The 22,115-nt window shown below is 43.9% G+C and overlaps 1 protein-coding gene across 3 annotated transcripts in view; it reads left to right on the forward strand.

Annotated features, from left to right (window-relative positions):
* Positions 1–2,603: 2,603 nt before the first annotated feature.
* The window catches only part of ece2b (endothelin converting enzyme 2b), a 33,318-nt gene continuing 13,806 nt past the window's right edge, over positions 2,604–22,115 (forward strand). Inside the window, exons 1-5 of one of the 3 annotated variants that reach the window (XM_064303480.1) lie at positions 2,604–2,782; positions 2,884–3,001; positions 17,306–17,392; positions 20,075–20,219; positions 21,134–21,349. In XM_064303480.1, the coding sequence (XP_064159550.1) occupies positions 2,969–3,001; positions 17,306–17,392; positions 20,075–20,219; positions 21,134–21,349 (481 nt within the window). In that variant the 5' untranslated portion in view covers positions 2,604–2,782; positions 2,884–2,968. Of the gene's footprint in view, positions 2,783–2,883; positions 3,002–9,399; positions 9,554–17,305; positions 17,393–18,757; positions 18,956–20,074; positions 20,220–21,133; positions 21,350–22,115 lie in introns of those variants that run through there. The other 2 variants (XM_064303481.1, XM_064303482.1) reach the window with 2 other exon arrangements.

Genomic DNA, 22,115 nt, shown 5'->3' on the forward strand with positions numbered 1-22,115 from the left:
TGGAACTGTTCATTTCATTCTGTGTAGATGGATTTTTTTTTTGTTTTTTTGCCTTGATTGGCAGTTTTGTGGTCTGCAATACATCTAAACCCCTTTGTGTCAACATTGGTTGGACAGCGCAATAGTGTGTGTCAATAACATTCAAGTCTGCAAATCTGAGTGCTCCTAACAAACTCTACACTTTTGCAATAATATAAAGCAGTCTATATTTTTCATCCTTTGAATATAATGTTGGCCTTTTTGAATGTGCCTTGTATTTCACTACAGCTCAGTTCTTTATATCAAACATTTTCCAAATGGTATTATTTATCAACAGTTCTGAGAAACACCCTTTGTCTAAATGTGATAGTATTTACATTTCTGATTAATGAAAAATTATTTCTCGGTTATTGTTCACCTGTTTGTATCAGAGCATGGTATTGATAAATCATAACTTATGCTGCTTTAGGTTTCTTACTGGTTTGGTTGACTGCGATGACCAGTCGGTTATGGAATATCACAAGTGCATCAATGAAACATAACTGAAGTGGAGTGTATGTGTTGTGTGTCTCTTATGTAGTTTGGTACAAATTTAAAGAAAACATTACAAATAATTGGAATAATTTAGGCTTATGTCCAGTTAATATGGGAAAAGGCTTCCTCTAGCTTACAGCCAGGGTTGACAACACCATTTGGCTGAGAAGGCTATTTGGTGGTGTCATAAATACACGTGACACCTCTACAGCACTCTTAAGATTTGATTTAAATTTGCTCACTCTAAGAAGTGAGTAAATTTAAATCGTGTGTGGTCCTGTAAGCACACACTATGTGTAACTGGGTGGGTTTTCCCTCTGATTCTCCATGAAAAAGCTCCAGGGCGACAGTCAAGGTGAGAGCCCCCTCCCTCCCCCAGGCAAATTCTGACCCTGATCTAGACAGAGAAAGAAGTGGGTAAATTCTGATCAGGTTGACTCCCAGAGCTGTGGGTCATAGGAAGAAATTAAGCGGAACTGTGTGTGTGTGTGTGTATGTGTGCGCATGAGTGTGTGAATGTGTGAGTGTGTTCATGTGCATGCCTGTTATCTGATTGTGTTTTTAGCTATCTATGTAACCCTGTCATGCTGTCTGAACATATGCATACAGACGCTGATGGCAGCTTGTCTATCTGTCTGCTGACCTTGCATCCCATTTAGGAAACGGAAAGGAATTTAAAGACTCCAGTGTGTCACAGTTGACAGTGAGGCCTTGGCTATTGATCAGAAAGTTAATTTAGTATGAGACATCCTTTCCTCACCCACACCCCATTCTCTCCGTCTCTCTCACTTTCTTTTCTAAGGGCTCTAGTGATGTCTCAGAAAACAGGAAGGCCTGTTTGGGAGCTGACGTTTGAGAAAGAGCATAGGTCCACCACAGAGTGCAGGTAACTCAAAGAGAAAAAAGGCACCTCACTTAGACTTCATGGAAAGAGAGAACAGTTGCCTTAGAGGATGCAGATGCCTCATCTCACATGGGTGTTGAAACCAATGCATCGACTGAAGCAAGATCACATGATCACATTTTCATGTTTTAGATGGAACAAAACTGCACTACATGAAGTTAGCTAAATAATTTGTGTTTTTTTCTGGTTAGCTAATTAACTAATAGGTAGGAAGCACCATTTTGAAACATCAAGCTGTGTTTGTTGTAAGGTACCCCATCATAAGATGTATCCTGACAACATGACCTTTTCTTGGTCTTGCCTGTGCAAATGGATTCCTTCCATTTGGATGAGTTAATGAAATCCATATAGTATTACACGGTCATAAGTTACCCTACAAAATAAAATCCCCTTCCCCCTGCCTATTTAATGTAAGATCTGATGGTTGATAGGGGGATAAATAATATGATGGAATTCAGCGTATGTGGTAGAAACCCTTTGTAATATGATGATTGCTTGGACTTGTATGACAGCAAAGTCTGACTTTTGGTTCAGAGCCAACCAGTGAGTCCATATATCAGTACAGAACCAATCAATGTTGCTGTGTTGTGGTCAAGGGCCAGTAGCACACTACAGCAGCTGCTGGACAGTCAGGAAATTCAATTGATGACTATAGAGTCGTGGGGACAATACTGCAGAGAAGGTGTAATGTCCACACAAATACAGAGAGAGAGAGAGAGAGAGAGAGAGAGAGAGGGAGGGAGAGAGAGAGAGAGAGACTGTCTTTGGAGCATTGGATACTGAAAATAAATAGCCTAATACAGTGATATGTAGTGTTTGTTGTAAGAACAATGTCAAATTCTGTCTTTTTGTGTCTACTTCCTGATGTTAAGCAGCTGTCATTTTGATTAATACAAAATAATTGAGCTGTCACATCTTTTGATCTAGTGTGCTGGCATATGGCCAACATTTCACATTGTTCCCGCAAAATAGACTTGCTTAATTATTTGCCACACAGCTGGTTTACACAGAACAAAAAGACAGCGATGGATTAAAAGATAGGCGAGTTTGACCTGTTGAGTTTACCTTTCATTCTCACAGCTTTCGTTACATGTAAATACGTCATGTGTTAGACAAAAAAACTGGAATAAAATAGAGAGAGAGAGAGAGAGAGAGAGAGAGAGAGAGCACGCTGATTTTAATCTCCTGCAGTGCTGCTTGTGTTTCTGTAGCCTGTAGCTTAGGGAAACGCATAGAATCCTGGAGGAGACGTTCAGATACAGAAAGCGACATTTCATTAATTTCATATTTATTGGTTAGCCTATAGCAAAATCGATTATGACCATATTACCGTGTTGCTAAGGTTTTTGGATTTTCGAATAATAGGTAATTGTGAGCCCATAGCAAACTCGCGGTAAAAACGGTACACCGATTTGTGACAGGATGCATACAGAGATGATAACGGGTGAATTTGCCTCTTTCCGCAGGACTGGAGTGAGATGGCATCGCGAACCGGCGAGAGAAATCTCGAGCAGAGATAGAGTGTGTCTCGCTCGCGCAGCCTTCTGCACGATGAGCGTAGCTCTGCAAGACCTGCGGAACAATGTAAGTGGCAGTGTGGTGACGATGTTTGCTTTTCCCACGTCGGGTGTTCTTATCTTCCATGTTATTATTAACAGAAAGCTAAACATTGTACAACATAATGACTGTTTTGCGTGTAATGTTTGGTCGCACCTCTTTGGTAATATTGTCTTTGTTGTCCTTGACTTATGTTTACCATGCACTTTGCATAGTGTGATGTTGAGGTGTATCCACACAACAGATTTACTACGTTAATGTAATATTCATCTCAGATGTCGTTTCCGGTTGTATAGTTCTGCTTTTCGTCTTCACTTGAAACTGGACATCTCATCAATATCCACGTAAACTAGTCAAAATTTCTGCTGGTCCATGTAAGACGTCCATGTATTTGAGTGAGTGATGGTGTCATGTTTACTGTGCGACGTGTTGCTCTTTTGAATAGAGCGACCGGACTGTACATTTACTTATTGTGCTGTAGAATAACACTTATTTATTATCTTGTATGATTTTATTTGCTTGCCTGTTTGGGTGGCTAATTGGCTGGCTATTTCTAACATTAGCTAGACCCAACTACCCGATAGTCGATTCTACAATACAGTGGTTCTCGAATAACGCTCCTCCAGGATAAACTCAGATCATTATTTGGAGCTTCCTCCGAGGTTAATGTTTATCAGAACCCTGTTTTCGCGAGTCCCTCGGTTGTCTAAATTATGGCCAGTCTTTCTCAGTCCCGACTGAGCGAATTTACAGTGAGAGCTGGCAACAGCAGGATATAAAATTGTGATCTGCAGTAACGACGTTCAGTCATTTACTAGGAATATCTTGTCAAGTTTTTTCGAGGACAGAAATAGGCTACTAAAGATTCGAAGTGCATGTAGACTATCCCATAACATTTTATCTTCCTTTTCTGTATGACCAGCTCATCCATACTAGGCTATTTTGTTATTTGAACTAAGAATATTATCTTGACATAATGTAATTTTAATATTGTTTGACATTTTAATTACACATTCGAAAATAAGACATTTATTTATCCACATGAAAATGTGACTTTCAACAGAAAGATGGGGTATTGAACATTGAAACGTCCTTACACTGTAATTTTACACCTGTTACTTCTGTTAGTCATTTGTTCAATCGTGAGTACTTCTTTTTATTTGCATTTATTAATCCAGGTGTAATTTAATCATAGTCTGCATTCTGTTTGTTAATGCACTGCGTGTGCTCAGTAGTAGCCTATAGGAGCGCCACGGGATTGAAATGTAGTATTGAAATAATCAGAAGCGCTGTGTGTTCTGGCCTTGGGTTTCCATAACAACCACGCAGCCGTCAGTCCTGGCGACTGGGATGGGTCTGCAGGGCCCGATGCATACGTAAGGATTGCTGTCTGACAGGCTACAGCACCTTTTACCGGTTATACTCGCTAAAGGCGCGAGAAGAAAACCCGATCCAGAAAACGCCTACGTTACGGGAAATAAAGCAACAAAGAAATTTCCAGCAAGGAAGAGGAACAGCCGTCGTTCGGCAGGCGCAGCAGATAAAGAGGAGCAGCAAACGTTTACACTCTGTTCTTTCTTTGACTGTACCTGAGCACAGTGGAAGAACTCGGTCTGCGGCGCGATAAACAATTTTTTGGACCGAGAATGAGTAACCAGGGGACAGAGATATGCATAAAAGATGCGGAAGTTTATTAACGAACCTGATCTCCCCCACTCCTCCAGAAATCCAACGTGCCTGCAATGCCTGTGGTCTGAGGGATATTTGTACTTATCGTCATTTTTCCCTCTTATAAGGAGAACCACTTGGCTAAAACTATGTGCGTGGTTAAACCCTGTATACGTTTTACATGAAGGCACAGTACACAGTGATTTGAGGTTTTTATCTACTTCATTCCACTACCAGTCTGAGCTGGAGCTCATCTACAGTCATATACACACATGCATCTGGCTAGTTGGGGGGCTGTAGTGTGTGTGTGTGTGTGTGTTATGGTGTGTAGTGCAGTGTATGTATGCACAGTAAAATATCCAGTGTTAATTGAACTCTAACAGATAACGTTCCCAATGTTATCTGTTAGAGTTCAATTAACACTGGACATTTTACCGCGTATGCATGTTTGTACATGTTTGTCCTGTGGCAACCTGTTGGAATGAATGAGAACAAAAGTGTGAACAATGTGTGCTGCTCGCATGTGTACTTGCTCTGAAGGGGACTCTGTGGCATGCTAGGAAAAGCTTGGAGGTGGGGTGCACTGTGTGTGACCTCTGCGTAGGGGTCAGGGCCTTGGAGCGTGACAACATCCTGCCAAAAGGCGTGTCAGTGCTGGGAGATCGTGGGACTTTCCTGACTTTTCTGGGGCTTCATCTGCAGCTGCTCTAAGGGGGCAGGTGAAGGCCAGCATGTCTACAAGGAGAATGAGGAGGATGAGGGACGGCGTGACACTGAAGGCCACGAGTACAGACTGAAATATGCTCAAACTGATATGATACGGAGATGAAAGGCTTCCAGATGTTGTGTTCAGGGCGGCCAGGCAGCTGTGTGTGTGTGGTTAATTTATCACCTGTGTGTGCATCACTTTGGGGGCTGGGCTGGATGACACACACGCTTTGTCAGCACAGTAGTTAGCTGTGACCAGACGTAGATTTAGACTGGGCTTCAATTGAGTTAAATATTTTTTCTGTAAATTGAGCAGGCAGGCTTGGTCTGTGCTTTGTATGCAGCCAGATCACCCAGCACTGAGGGGAAGGCATACGGCACACGCACAGGTTCACAAGGAGACTGCGGCTGTAGGTTTGATTTTTCTTTTCAAACCAGAGGCGGACACATAGAGAAGGCCTATGCGCTGGAACTGTATGTGTGACTGCTCTGCTGAGAAGTCCAGCTAAGACCAGCTGGGATTCTAAGCTGGTTTGAAATAGTTTGAGCTGGGTTTTCAACACTGCTAGCTGGTCTGTGGCTGGTCAAAGCTGGTCTCTAGCAGGAGAAAGCTGGTTAAGCTGGTAGAGTAATCTAGTGGTTAAACTGATAGACTAGCTGGCGATAAACCAGCTTGACCAGTTTAGGCTGGTGTAACCTTAGATTTTCAGCAGGGTGTACAATTTTCATTGTATCATCTTTCTCTCTATCTCTGCTCTCTCTCCTCTGCACACCTGTATCTTCACCTCTTCCCTGCACCTCATCTCTCTCTCTGCAGCGTCTCTTAGCACCTTTCTCTCTGATTGTATTTAGCGTTGTGCCAAATCTGCACTGCAGCGGTCAAAAGGGGCAGAGAAGGAGAGAACAGGGAGGAAGGGAGGGAGGAGAAAAGAGAGAGAATGAAGGAGGGCAGGGAAGTGAGGATATGGATGGATGCAGATGCCATGGCACACTCCCAAAAAGGATTTGTTAATATCTGAAATACTTTTTGCATTTTTTACTTTTGTGTTACTTTCGTCACATTTTGTGTCAAAGTTAGTCCTTTTGTGTTACAAATATGCAGCTTATGTGTTACAAAGGGAGAGTTTTTAACACTGACTGTGTTGAAAGTAACACAAAATGTGTTGTCCTTAACTAGACATGGAGGTGTGTGAAATAAATGACTCATTCTGTGTTGTTTTTAACACATCTGTTTTGGGAGTGCAACTTTTGTTAAGAGTGTTAATTCTGGGTAATTTCAGGCCCATTTTCACAATGATGGCCCTCTTGTGTGTGTGTGTGTGTGTGCGCTCGTGCATGTGTGTTTGGTCATGACCTGACTTCAGATACCTTCTGCAGACATAGCCATGTGGCAAAGCCAACAGCCAAAATAACTAACACTTACAGAATCCATTTTCCTTTGCTGTAATTTGACTGACCCGTGGTATGGTTTGCTTTGCTATGGTTTGCTGGACATGGTCAGAGGACATGGCACGTGGTGCAGGTTTGTTTTGGGTCAGGTGGATTGCTCTACTAATAGCCTCAGCTTTCCTGCACACCACTGCTGCCAGTTCAGTTAGTGTGTGTTCGACTGCGAGAGCAGTTAAACTATGATCATTCATTAAAGGATGTTTTTGTGTGCAGCCATGTACACTACTTTCAGAAACTGTATGTGTGTGTGTGTGTACATGTGTGCATGTGTGTGTGAATGCGACAGAGAGAGAGCAAGCATTTCTGTGTGTGAGAAGTTGTTGCTATGAAGAGGAATATGCATTTCTCGCTTTGCTCACTCAACTCACAAAACAGGTAGCATGTCAGAAACTCAGCTAAATGTTTTCTTTGATGTAATAGATCCTGTTCCCTTTATTTCCTACTTTGAGCCCCGCCTACTTTTGTTCTCCTCTTCTTCTTTCCTTCCTTCTCTCTTTCCTCCTGTTTCCTTCCCTTCCTCTGTGCCCCATGTGAGCGCTGCAGTGGGAACTCTGGTGTAACCTTGATGCTCACATCAATGACGTCACCTCCCTCTCCCCTGAGAGGACTCTTCTGTCTTCCGCCCTCTCCGTCTCTCTCCCTCCCTCCCTCCCTCGCTCTGCTCTTCTCATCTGTTCATTTATGACGTACAAAGGGGGTTGGGGGCAGGGGAAGGACGCAGAGAGAAAGCTACTGAAAAAGAGAGCTGTTCGTTTAATGAGATGATGCTCTTGTCATTGTCTCTGTCATAACACATACTCACATATATGTACACTCTGATATTAATCGCCTCTCTCTGTGTGTATGTGTGTGTGAGAGAGAGGGAGTGTGGGGGTGTGCACGCATGTCAGTGTGTGTCTGTGAGAGGGAGTGTGGGTGTGTGCACATGTGCAAATGTGCGTGTGTGAGAGGGAGAGTGTGTGTGTGCACGTGTGTCTGTGCGTGTGTGAGAGAGAGAGGGAGTGTGGGTGTGTGCACGCTTGCGTGTGTGTGAGAGAGTGTGTGTGTGTGTGCATGCGTGTCAGTGTGCGTGTGTGTGAGAGAGAGGGAGTGTGGGTGTGTGTGCACGGGTGTCAGTGTGTGTGTGTGAGAGAGAGGGAGTGTGGGGGTGTGCACGCTTGCGTGTGTGTGTGTGAGGGAGAGAGTGAGAGAGTATGGGTTTGTGTGTACGCGTGTCAGTGTGCGTGTGCGCGCTTTTTAGCATGATGGCTCTGTACTCTTTTCCTTGATGCTCCTCAGTTAAAATGAGAAGGTTACATGTTTAGACAATGCCATGTTCCAGCATTAGAGTAATGTTGCTTATGTAAGATTTACACAATAAGAGAGCTCCCTGGCTTTGTTTGGTGGGTTTCCAGCTTCAGGAGTGTGCTGCTCGAGTGCACTGAAGTGGCTAACTGCATCGGAGGACATTATTTGTCAGCAAAGAAGAGAATGTCCTTTTTGTGCAAAAACAACAGTGGCCCTCTCTGTGCGCTCTGATTCTCTCCGGCTGGTGGAGCCCCCTGGTGGGGGCTCTGTGACATGTGAGATTGACAGAGTATTCTGAATGAATTTGGGTTTGAAAAGGCCAGCCCATATGACTTTGGCTGCATTATCATTCAGTCTTTTTCGTGTGAATACTGCTGTGTCTTGACCTTGGTCTGTCATAATTCTGCATTTTTAGGGTGATCTGTTCTCTTTTTCCTTGTGGGCACCCGCTGAAGAAAAGAAGTATTAAACTGAAATTCTTTTGGAGCATAGAAGAAACTGTGAATGGCCAAGCAATGGTTGGATTGGTGTGATGACATATTAACACCTAAGAAGTTTCAACTCATTTCATTTTGTTACCATGAATCACAGTGTGTTTGCCAGTGTGTTAGAGAAGGAGAGAGGAAGAGAGAGAGGGGGAGGGAAGGGGAGAGAGATTATCTGCATATGTGTGAGAGAGGGAAATTCAAGCAGAATCTTAGAGACAAAATCATGACTTCCCCTCTTCCCACCATCCCCTCCCCCCATTCCTTCTCTTAGGAACTGTGAAGAGGGATGGGCGTTTCCTTCTTTCTTTCAGAACCTTCTGTTCTTTTTATGGCAAACACACATGCGTCCACACACACACATTTTCACAGATAAAGATATGCGTCACCGCGCTTTTACACACACAGCCGTACACACAGACACACGCATACACACACACACAGTTATGGATCCATGTAAAGTTACATTTGGACCCAGGCAGAGCACAAATACACACCCACGCACAAAGCTTGCATTCTTCCTCATATTTTCCTTTTTTATCTCTCCATCTATGCTCTTGCCCATCTCTCTTCTTCGTTTGAGTGCGCTTGTCTGTTTTTCTCTCTTCCTGTGCTCCCCTCTCCTTCACTCTCTCCCTCCCCGAAGCCCCCACCAGTCTGCGTGCGGGCCCCCTCCTCTACCTCTCTTTCTCAACAACATTGTGGTTTCTCTTGAATCCCTCGTCATACTGGTTCCCTGCATTCTCTCCCACCCCCCTGCCCCTCTCCTGCTCCCTCCCTCCCACTCCCTCCCTCCCTCTCTCTCTCTCTCTCTCTCTCTCTCTCTCTCGCTCTCGCTCTCTGTCTTCAAGTGCTTGGCACTCTCTGTTTACAGTCATTCACTGACAAATGCACACTGAGTCCAAGACAAAGGGGTTAGAAATAGAGGAGGCAGTCCCTTATATTTGGAGTATTCGTCCTGTGAGGTATGACTCTGTGTAAGGTAAGGACTCGGCTCCCTCCTCCCTCTCTCGCTCCCTCTCTCTTTCCCCCTCTCTCTCTCATTCTTGCCCCTCTCACTCTCTCTCTCTCTCTCTGTGCTTGCAGTTAAAGTTTGATGTTGTAACAGCAGCTGCCAACAGTTGTAGGTCAGTGAAGTTTGAGGTTATTGCAGAAAATGTGTTTATGTGGTGTGTCTGTGTGTGTGTATGCGTGTTTGTGCGCATATGTGAGTTTGCATAAAGTTTTATTGTGTGTGTGTATGTGTGTGTGTGTGTGTGTGTGTTTGCATCTGGCATATATGTGGTGTTTGTGTGTGCATGTGAGTGTGTGCTGGTGTACGGTGAGTAAGAGTATTTGCATATTGTGTGCATGTGTCCGTGTGTGTGTATATGGTGTGTGTGTGTGTGTGCGTGTGTGTGCGTGTGAGTGTGTGCTTGTGTACGGTAAGTGAGAGTATGTGAATATTTTGTGCGTGTGTGTGTGTGCGTGTGTTTGTGTGTGTGTGTGTGTGTGTGTGTGTGTGTGTTTGAGGGATGTAGGGGTCCAGCAAAGAGCACTCTGTTCTGTGTTGATGGAGCAAAGAAGGGTCACGAATTGAAGAAAAGAGGAAAAGGAGATTGCTGAACTCTGACTTCCGTTTTGAGTATCTGCTGTGTGGGTGCAGCAGGCCAGGCTCGGAGCTCTGGGGGCGTGCAGGGGGGCTGACTGATTGATTGGGGAGTGCTGGTGGTGAGAGAGGGCAGAGCAGGATCCTCTCTCCTCTGTTAGGAGAACTGAAATCTGTTCCTCTGAAGGTCAAACATACAAAAAGTGAACTGTCCTGTGTGTGTGTGTGTGTGTGTGAGAGAGAGAGAGAGAGAGAGAGAGAGAGAGAGAGAGAAGGCGAGAGGTAGTCAAAAAAAAGGGCCTACAGCTTCCTGGAGACTTATTTGTTGATTTAGTGTGACCTTTCCACTAACTTTAAAGGTATTTCTATCTCCTTCTATTTCAGTGATGTATCCATGATTGAATGATGTTTTCCAGCTGTTTCCAGGATGACAATGTAGACAGTCAGTCAAAATGTAAAATAATGTCTTTCTGTGGGAAATCCGAAAAGGGTCAGCTCTGTCCTGACATCATGGGAACAGTGTGCACTAAACTAAGCTGAACTGTCTGTTGTGAGAATGCAGGAATAGTGTGAAGTTTTTGCTGTGGGAATAACATGCGAAGTTGGTCTGTCATGACATCATGGGAATAGCGTGACAGTAAGTTTCTGTCTGAACAGATGGGAAAATGTAGCTTGTTGCGATTCCTCTGACGCAGTAGTAATTGAATGGCGACTAATGCCTCAACGTCTAAACCTATTCAAGCAATATTTTTTGTGTGTGCTAACAGGTGGCTATGTCATGGATTGTAATTGCACGTGCAGTAAGGTGAGGCCTATGCGTTTGGTACAGTGTCAGATGGGAGATGTGTACATGACTGGGACTGCCTACCTGTGAGGCGTGTGTCATGTGAGACTGTGAGTATTAGTGTTAGAGACTGGGACTGCCTACCTGTGAGACGTGTGTCATGTGAGACTGTGAGTATTAGTGTTAGAGACTGGGACTGCCTACCTGTGAGACGTGTGTCATGTTAGACTGTGAGTAGTAGTGTTAGAGACTGGGACTGCCTACCTGTGAGGCGTGTGTCATGTGAGACTGTGAGTATTAGTGTTAGAGACTGGGACTGCCTACCTGTGAGACATGTGTCATGTGAGACTGTGAGTATTAGTGTTCGAGACTGGGACTGCCTACCTGTGAGGCGTGTGTCATGTGAGACTGTGAGTATTAGTGTTAGAGACTGGGACTGCCTACCTGTGAGACATGTGTCATGTGAGACTGTGAGTATTAGTGTTCGAGACTGGGACTGCCTACCTGTGAGGCGTGTGTCATGTGAGACTGTGAGTATTAGTGTTAGAGACTGGGACTGCCTACCTGTGAGGCGTGTGTCATGTGAGACTGTGAGTATTAGTGTTAGAGACTGGGACTGCCTACCTGTGAGGCGTGTGTCATGTTAGACTGTGAGTATTAGTGTTAGAGACTGGGACGAGTCTCAGCGCTGAAGTAGTTGCTGTGAAAGCACATGGTGATTATTTGTATTGTGACTTGGGCCTCGCCCATCACGGTTTTCCAGGCGTCTCCTTGTCTGAGCACCTTCATTTGGGAGGGGGGCACTAGGAGGCCAGGACACAGGGGGTCCCTCCCATGCAGCGCCCTCCCTGCTTATCATCCTCTCCATCTCATCCCATCTCTTCTCTCTCTCTCTCTCTCTCTCTCTTCCTCTGTCTCTTGCTGTATCTGCTGTTCATTATTCTGGTCACAGCTTCTCCAAGCTTGTGCTGTGTAGGCACAGTCAAAGCGAGCTTTGTGGCGCTGGCCTTTTCTTCCAGTGCACCAGTGGTGTTTCTGAGGGCAATGCGTGTGTGCGTGTGTGTTTGTGTGTGTGTGTGTGAGAGAGATACCAGTGTACTCTTATGAGCGCCGTTATCCCGATGTTGCCGTGTTGTTGTCGCGGGGTTGCCGTGTTTTCACCTCCTCAGGGTAGAGTGCCAGGCTGTCTCTATGATGACGCTTCCTTTAAAAAACACTCGGCAGGAAACCACTTCAAACAATCACATTCCGCGCAGTGAAAGTCCCTCACCGCTCCCCGGGTTCGGAAAAACCTCTCCCTTCCCTTCGCCACCCTGACAGACACACACACACATACACACACACAGGCACACACACATGCACTCACACACACAGGCACACATGCACAGATTCACACACACACACACACACACACATGCATGCTCACTCTCACACTCTCACTCACATGTACACACATATACAGGCAAGTATACACAGGTACACACATACATGCACACAAGCTAACGCACACACACTCACACTCTCACACATATGCACATACAAGCTCAGAGACACACACATGCACACACAAACACACATACATACAATTTGACACACAGACCCTTAAAAACCAACACAGCATGTCATGGAGTTTAATTTACAATTTCATACACTTGCATTCATATTACATATTTCTATGTGATATATACGGTGACTGTACAATCTACACCAGTGTCATTGGGTGTGTTTAGGTTTGTGGAGAGAGACTGTGTGTACTATGTTCTGGGGTATTTGTAAAAAAAAAGCGCAGGACCAGGTTTTGGCATGCTCAGGAAGAGTTCAGCACTGTGCAGCATGCAGACAATAGCTGCTAATGCTTACTCAGATCAGCCCACCATTGTTTCAAGTATTTAAAACCATTGGCAAGATGTATTTCTACTGATAAAACGGAATTAAAAACTGTTCATATACTGGCTGGTATGAGCCAGCAGTTGCTAATTTTCTTTTAATATTGTTGCAGTCCATAGTGTTATTGGCAGGACATGCTGTAGCAGAGCAGATTTAAATCCTCTGTCCAAACTTTATCTCTGTTTTCAGCCTCCTTTTTCTGTTCCAGTTCCCTGTCATTGTTGCAGTTTTGGTTATGTTTAGTATCATTACCACCACAGATTTTGGGAAGTGTTTGTGTGTGCGGTCCAGCATCCCTCTGGTCAGATTTCCAGTAACCAGTCACACATGTGTTGGTGTACTGCTGACCCCACCTGACCCCTGAGGCTTTGGCTCCAGCAGACTCTGATTGGCTGAACTGCAGGTGCTGGCCAATGGGGTGGTCTGCGCAGTGGTCCAGCACACATTGCTTTAATTTTGTGTGAGCACGGTCATGTGACCATCTCCGCACTGTTGCCATGGAGACGCTGTGACGGTTGAGCTTGCTTACTGTAGAGGGAATTTGAACATGTAGAGAACTGCCCAGCTCTGAACATTCTGTGCTGTCGCTGAACATCCTTTTTTGACACATAACCAGCAGCAAGAGCGCAAAGTGAATTATCGAAAATATAAAATTAGGAGCTTCTTTTAGTCGTTTTGCAAAAAACGTCCTTCAGTTGTGCACTTCATACAAATGAGTTGTGCCCTTTATACAAATCAGTCACGCACATTAACATGGATCCTGACAGTAGTTTTTTTAGTATGCCAAGAAAGATGAGTTCTCAGAATCTCTCATTCCTGAGTTTAGTGGACTTCTGGAAATATCATATCAAAGGTTTTATTAAAACACATCTAACATGTCTGCTCTGTTCCACCCACACCAGCCTGCAACACTTCCCAAAAATGGTCCCCCTTCCCCCTCCCACTCAAGAGCTCCACAGAGACTCAAGATGGGACAGAGACACAGATCTAAAACTACCCATACAGTCCACTCTACGTGCTTAAGAGAGAAAGTGCCATTTCTGAAGCTCAATGTTGTTCTAATTTGCTGGATTGCTGCTGTTTTTAATATTCATGAATGGTGCACTGTTGGTTACAGAACATCCAGAGTCTAGCAATAGCAATATTTCTGAGCAACATTACTACTGCTATGTGATTAGACATGCAGACTGTACCAGAACCACCTGTTACCAACTAGAGCCTTATAGATTAAGGAAGTACGGAGGCAATGTAGGAGCGCAGTATCTGGTTTGCATATAGAACAGCTGTGACGGTGGAAAGAAACTATAGACTCATGATAGGACAGACTGGGTAAAGCACCTTAGGGACTTACAGGGACAATGCAGAGAAGGTGACATCATAGACTGAAAACAACACAGAGAGGAGGAAACACAATAGAGACCCTCGGCAAGACAGAGAAGGAGACATCATTGGCTTCTATTGGTTCACATCATTCAGTACAGTTATGAATTTTGCACATTGGCTGTAGGCTGCACCGATTTTTTTCTGACAGGAATATAAGAAAATGTTTTCATTGTGGATAATTCTACGAAATTTACTCACTGAGATGGTTTGTTTCTTATTTCACAATCACCAAATTCAGTCTGTTTATTTCAAGGGATGGAAAATGATTTTAGACTGACCTCCCGTGACATCATCACATTGAGCTGCATGGAATTTTTCTCTGGTATCTTGCATTGAAATGGAGGATTATTTTGACAGCAGCATTCTCTGTACTGATATTATATTATACAGAAACCGCTGGTGTTCCAGTTAGGCTTTCGAGCATGATATAATTATAGGAAATTACAGGAAAGTTAAACTGAACACTTTTCATCAAAACATTCATACCTGTTCATAAAAGTGATTAAATACTACAGCTTTCATTTGTTGGAATTTGTTGTTGTTGGATCTTATTCTAAAATGGATATTAACTGTGTGAATAATTGTGACACATATCTTTTCGGGGGGAAATGACTTGTTTTATACAGCCTTCTTTGTTCATATAGAATGTGAATAATGGTATATTGTTGTCGTATTGCAGTCTAATTCAAGCAGAACCGATTCTCAAACAGCAGTCTGACTCTCATCCCTGTGATTAACTGCACAGTTCATGTGAACTGTGGATGCAAGCAGATATGAAGCTTCTCTGAAAATGAGAGTGGACAGACATGCATCACTTTGGAAATAGAAAAGGACAGAACTGGCGCCGCTGTTGCATTGGACTTGTACGTACTGCATAAGACCTGAAGGGAAGAGAGTCTGTGTCTGGTGTGACAGATTGAGCATCTAGGATGGAATGACGACAAAGGGAAAGGTGGAGAGAAGGAGAGCAGGGGTGTGGGGGAGGAGAGGAGCATAGCGTAGCCTGTACCTGATATTGTTTGGAGAGTCCACCTCAGCTGAACTACACATAGTATCTGCTGGTGAAAAACGTTTTTAAGGACATGCATGCGCATGTGGCCTTCCAGTATAACCACTTTCTGGCTGTGAAATAGCAGTTAACTTCACATTAGGTGCAAAATGGATTTTTGACATTTTGGAATTCCTGAGGGAGATATTTTTGTGAGTTCTGTTCCCAGAAAACGATTGGCTCCAGAGGTCGAAGTGCCTGACCCGCATCGCCATGGCGATAGGACAGTGCTCTTAGCAGGAGAGATAATGACACAAAATGAAACTATTACGGCCCTTAGTGAACTACGCTTAAGTCCATCTCTTTTTTTGCGAATTCATGAGCAGTGCTACTGCCCGTCTGCCTAAGCGAACATCTGCTGTGTCTGTCTAATAATCAGATGAGATTGAGATTAGCGGTGACTCAGTGTATGGCTGTGCTGGTTATAGAACTTTTTTCCCTTCTTCTTCTGCTCTTCCTTCACAAGAATGTGTGTGTGTATGCGCGTCGCACGTGTGCATGTGTTTTTGTGTGTTCGTGTGAGCGTTTGTGTGTGCGTGCGCATGTGTAGTGTGTGCATTTGTGCGTGTGTGTCTTTGTGCATGCGTTTGTGTATGTGTGTGTGTAAAGTAGGTGTATAGTGACGGGGGGTCATTGCAGGGGTTCATTCTTTTTAAAGTATCTAAATTCCTTCTGTGTTCTAGCTTCCCCTAGGTTAAAGAGATTCCAGGGTTTCAGTCTAAACCCCCTCAGAGAACATTAGGGATTTTGGACACAGTAATGGCATTTGAATCACTCCTAGTCCCAGATGGTGTAATGCATGCTGGGATACCTCCCTGGGGGAAGCCGGTGAAACCATTGTGACTTGAGGCAGATCAAAATGCACAGGATCCATCACACAACCAGTTTCGGTCTGTAAGAAAAGCTGAAATGTGTTTCTGCTGCCTCTCCCACCATTGTTGAGTGAAGTTAAAGGTGAAATGAAGAAACCCATCTTCCAGTGGACACTGAAGACTCACCTGTTCAGTTAGCACCATGGCTCCCCTGAACTCCTTTAGATATCCTTCTGTTTTTGAATAATGTTATAGGTATAGCTGTGTTATCTGTCAAGTCGAACCTCCTCTTGTTGCAATACAAATTGTTGTTCGTCAGGTTTATATTACACTTATTGATTATAAATGGGCCTCTTATAAAATGTCTTCTTGGTGATACCACATTGTGTATTACTGAGAGTAAGACTGACATGCTTCACTATTGTACGTCACTCTGGACAAGAGGGTGTGCTTTGTGCTTATAATATAATGTACTGTAAGGTGAAGCTTTGTAATGCAGTTTGACCTCAGGAAATGAGGGAAAGAGTGGAATTGCCATGTTTTTGCCCATGACTGGAGGAAGCAGCTCAGAAAATGGTGGCATCCTTCACTGAGTGGCTGCCTTTGCAGTGATCAAGTAATAACGAAAGTAATGGTGGGGTATTAGTGTTGCACTGTCCTGACGTAGATTACAACGTCAATGATAAGTGTGTGCGAGCGGGTACGTGTGCTTGTGCGTGTGTGTGGTATGTTACACCCTGAAAGCTTCAATAAACACGGAGGGGTTTGGAAAGCTCTTACTTCACTTGTGTTTAGTCTAGCTTTGTCCGCTAATAGAAGCTCAGCGCCTACAGAAAGTGGCAGTGGGTGGAGGTGTGAGCGTCAGAACAAAGCCTGTTAGTCAGCGCGTCACTGAGCAAACAAGTGTGGCAACGTGACACTGGACCCCCACCCCCTACCTTTCTGTGCACTGCGCAGTAGAGCCCAGCTTCTACACTTTACCCCCTAGTTCACTGCGGAAGATTACATTTTTGGGGGGTTATAATTGCTTATAACGTGACTAGAAGTCCATTTATGGTCTGTGCCGCGGTGTGAGATCGCCATCGTGGGACGAGTGGCTGGGGTCTGCTGTGTGCTGCAGACAGAATGCGGCAGGGGAAATCTGCTGTCTAATACCTGTTTTGGGTGAGGTGCTTCTTTGACCACAAACCTCTTTTCTGTGTCTCGTCCGTCTCTGCCACGGCTCCCTGCAGATGTCCAACTACAAGCGCACAACATTTGAAGAGGATGATGTGGCCGACATGCCGGCGGATGGAGCCCTCTCCCCTGACAGCGTGGAGGTCAGTGCGGGGTTACTGTCCGATTAGAGTCGCGGGGAAGAAGATGCCCTACTCTCCGCTCGCCCTTTCCCACGCAAACAGATATAACAGATGTGTTTATTTAGATCCAAGTGTGTGAGCCATATATGTTACAATAGAATCGTTATCCTTTTATGAACTCTGTGGTACATTTTACAGAGTCAATCTAAACCCCTTAGCCTTTTGACTTTAGGCATTTCTGAATCTACCGTGTCCAAATGTCCAGGAATGAGCTACCTGAATAATAATATCCTATCCACGTGGCTCATGCCAATCAGTTTATTCATACATTTCTAAGCCAGCAGTCACTTTTTACAGTTTATTTCATGTTATTAATAATTGAAAAGGCGAGATTTGCTGTAGGCTGAATATAAAGTTGGCTAGGTAGGCTACGTATTGGACTCCAGTCTTCAGATGAATGGATATTACCTAGTTAAAGTTGATAGGAAATGTCAAACCGTTAAAATTACTGGGAAGTGAGAACTGAGAAGCTATCTGGCATTTAAAAAGCCCATTGTTCAGTAAGGAGTATACTGTCAAATTTTCATTTCCGCTTTTAAATGAGATGGAATCCTTGGTCTTCCAAAGAACTGTTTGAAGATAAGACCTCAAACTGTTTTAGTTCTTATCCCCTCAAACGGTGGAGCACTCCCACAATATATTAGGGATTCACTCTTAGTTCCATCTTTGAAATCACAGTTCAAAACTTGTTTTTCTATGATGCCATTACACAGATCTACTTTACCTGTTATTTTAAATATTTTTTTTACTATCTGCTGTTTTGATAATACTTTATAAATGTTTATGGGGTTTAATCTCAGCTTCACTGCTTGAATTTTCAATTCTGCTGTTTTTAACCCTACAAACTGTTCTGTATCGTGTTGTTTTCTTTTTGTTACCTGTTATGTAAAACACTTTTTGCTATTTTACTACATAAAAGTGTGAATGAAATGTCTTTATTATAATTTATATTATTATTATTGTTGTTGTTAACATAAACAAGTACTCAGACAAACATAATGATACCCTACCTATACTGCTCTTAAAATGCCGTCACCTTCTTTTGATGGTTCAGGGCGATTGCATTTTATCTGCTGCGTTCATATGGTTGCATACACCTGGCTGGCTAAGTTCACTCGTCAGGATAGTAATATCGAGACACTACACATATGGCATATATTGAGAGACAACAATCACGTTCACTGTGACGGTACACCCCCAAATCTGAAGAATGTGTGTATGGAATATAGAAGGTTTTTCCACAACATAAATAAATAAACAAATAAATAAATAAATAAATAAAGTTTGCGGGAGTCTTTGTAGTCAACTGGTTGCTTCAGAATGAAATGCAGCGCAATCAAGGTAAAACAATGTCGCTTTAACATTTGACGAAACTACCATTTTCCTCCATTAGCATTTCACTCGGTTCAGTTCCCAGATCAATGGGAACCTGATTCAAAGAATCAGGCGCAATTATGTCTTAAGTGAATGGGCGAAACCGAGAATAAATCTCATTCGAGATCCACGTACACGTAAACCATGTGGGTGAGTTGCTAGCTTGCTAAACAGCTGGAACAGCGTTGTTTAATTTAACCATGTAACACTGTTTTTGGCGAGCAAAGACACTCTGGGTAACTTCACTTAAAAGGATTACCTGGAGAAAGGCACTGGAGCACAAGGATCTTCTTTTAAATATTTAATGTGCAAACACGGTTTTTTTTTTTACTCTGATGAAGACGCAGTAGCGTCGAAACGTTGGTAGTGTTTGCACATTAAATATTTAAAAGAAGATCCGTGTGCTCCAGTGTCTTTCTCCGGGTAAGTCCTTCATGTTGTCTTTCGCAACCATTTGGCCAACAACTGGCTTTATGGTAAAATTATAATGTACTCGTCTATTTTACTTGTATGTATTGGTAGTAGCATGTCATTTGGGCATTACTTTTTCAGTATAACCCGTGGCGGTTCACAAGTTGTTAGCTGCTTTGCGTTAACTAGCAGGCCTTCTTTTAAAGTTGCAGGTTGGTTAAAAGAACTTTGATAATCTGTCAACTGTTGCACTCCCAAACAGTTTTATTTGGCTGAATTATGCCACAGTAATGGTAGGCACCATTAAATTCAGTTTGATTTAATTACATTGGGTAGGCTACTTGCAGCCAACTGTGGCTTTCAGATGAATCAATAAAACTAAAAACTTTTTGTTTGTGCTTGAGAAAATACGTTTTTTAATCAAATCATGGTTCGTAGGCTTTGCAGTGCAGTTTTGATGAGCGTTGATAGTCTCCATGCGCTCAATACGTTTTAGCCATGGTTGGCTATTCAGTGAACGAGCATGCCTGGAACACAAATATTTATATTTTCTTGTTGCAGTAAATTAAACAACAGCCTGTGTTCAACACTTTGGCTTTGTGAAGTGATTGTAGAAGAGGCTTTGCTCCTGTTGTCTGTTCCAGAGAGAAAACATTTTAATAAGCAACAAAATACCCTAAGCCTTGACATATGATGCACAGCAAGTATGGATGATTCATGTGGCTATCTGCTATACTGACTCTGTGCATGTGTGTATCACAGGCCCTGTGTATGCATTAAAGTGTATGTGTGTGTGTGTGTTGCAGGCTCTGTGTAGGCACTAAAGTGTGTGTGTGTTTGTTGTGTATTATGGCACAGATTGGCATCAGGAAGGGTGGGTTTCAGCTCCTGGGCCCTCTGGGCAGGATGACGCAGCTGGAAGTGATTCTTTCAGGCCTGCTCTTGGCCTCTCTGCTGGCTCTGTTTGGCTGTGGCCTGACCTTAGGTGTCCGCTACAGCACAGGTGAGTCACACACAGGCGTCTCGGGGTCAAATCTCTACAGACCCCGTATGAATGGCAGTAGGGGAATCCGCAAACACCGTCTGCTTGAACTGTGTATATAGTGATATTTTCTGGATCTATAAATAGATTTAATTTACCTTTCAAGCACATCCACCATTTTGGGGAAAATATGGGTCTATCTAATATTAATTACATTGAGAGTTTGTATATAGCAGTACCAATGTGGATGTGAAATACACAGCACTGAAGTACTGAGGAAAAACAAGCCTTATTCAGAATTATCCATTACATTACATTACATTACAGGCATTTAGCAGACGCTCTTATCCAGAGCGACTTACACAACTTTTACATTTATCCAAGTTAGATGCAAACAATGTGTGGTGAAAAGCGAGAAGTGTACACGGTGATAACTGAAAATAGTGGTTGGTTCAGAGTACTGCCAGTGTTTTATTTAACATAATGTCATAATTTGCTAGCTGGATAAGATTACCAGTATTCCTGTTAATGAAACTTGGTCACCCTTGATGTGTATTCTCCTAAGGCCTTGATTAGCCATATGCAAAGTTGTTAATATGGTTTTGACATACTTATAAACAGTGGTTTACGAAGTAAGAAATGACTCTATGACACAATGGCATTTAACTGACCACCAGCAGCGAGGAGGTGCTTCCTGACACAGATGCCTTTAACAGGTCCTCAGAATGGTCATGCCTGGGATCATGGTGTCACATGAAATCTGAGCAGCTGCGGAAAGTATTCAAAGTCCTGGCAACCTTTCCTTAGATAAGTGTGAGAATCACTGAGACCTGTGTGACTGTGGTGTTCCTATGCGTATGAATGGGACGACTGTGAGTAATTGTGTTGTCATTGGATTATAAACGCTTGGTCTGCCCTCCCTTTCTCTCCCCCAGACCCTGGCCGTAGCTTGTGCCTGACGGAGGCCTGTGTCACGGTGGCTAGTAAGATTGTGGAAGCCCTGGATCGCCAGGCAGACCCCTGCCAGGACTTCTACCAGTACGCATGCGGGGGCTGGGTCCGCAAGAACCCCCTGCCCGACGGGAGGTCCCGCTGGAGCACCTTCAACAGCATCTGGGACCAGAACCAGGCCATGCTCAAGCACCTTCTGGGTGAGACACGACATGACACACATGCATGCATCTCTCTCTGTCTCTCTCTCTCTGTCTGTCTCTCTCTCTCTCTCTCTCTCTCTCTCTCTCTCTCTCTCTCTGTCTCTCTCTCTCTCTCTGTCTCTCTCTCTCTCTCTCTCCTCTCTCTCTCTCTCTCTCTCTCTGTCTGTCTGTCCCTCTCTCTCTCTCTTTCTCTCTCTCTCTCCTCCCTCCCTCCCTGTCTCTCTCCCTCGTGCATCTTTGGAGAAGTTAGCTCCGTTCCTGCGTCAGCTGTAGACACGTGCAGAGCGGCGACTATAAATACCCTCCTGCCAGCTGAGCAGTCTGTACTGGCTGCTTTAGTGAATATTAAATTAAAATGCTCCCTAACGGGTGACCCATCCTTCCTCCTGGGCTCCTCTGGGCTGTGGACGAGGCTTTGTGGGACCGGTGCCAGCTAGCCTCTGTGTCATATGAGTGCCAGCATGTTTGTGTGAGAGGGAGATGAATCGGTGCCAAAGTTTGTGTAGCAAGACACGTATTATGGATCCTCCTTGTTCAATACACAGGAGGAAAAGATAGAGAGCTCTTATTAAACCGTGTGATGCCAAGAAGTCCACTGATCACTAGGACCAGCAGACAGCTAGGCCTTTGCCATGCATACCAGTAGAGTATTCCAACCCTTTGTAGTGTTTTATTTAATTGCGTTATTCAGAGGTTCTGCTAAGGTGCACACCTTGCCCACGAAGAACGAGTTATAGCTTGCGTTAAATAATTCATTCATTTA

The sequence above is a fragment of the Anguilla rostrata genome, chromosome 12 (genome assembly GCF_018555375.3).
Source record: "Anguilla rostrata isolate EN2019 chromosome 12, ASM1855537v3, whole genome shotgun sequence".
NCBI classification, from domain to species: Eukaryota; Metazoa; Chordata; class Actinopteri; order Anguilliformes; family Anguillidae; genus Anguilla; species Anguilla rostrata.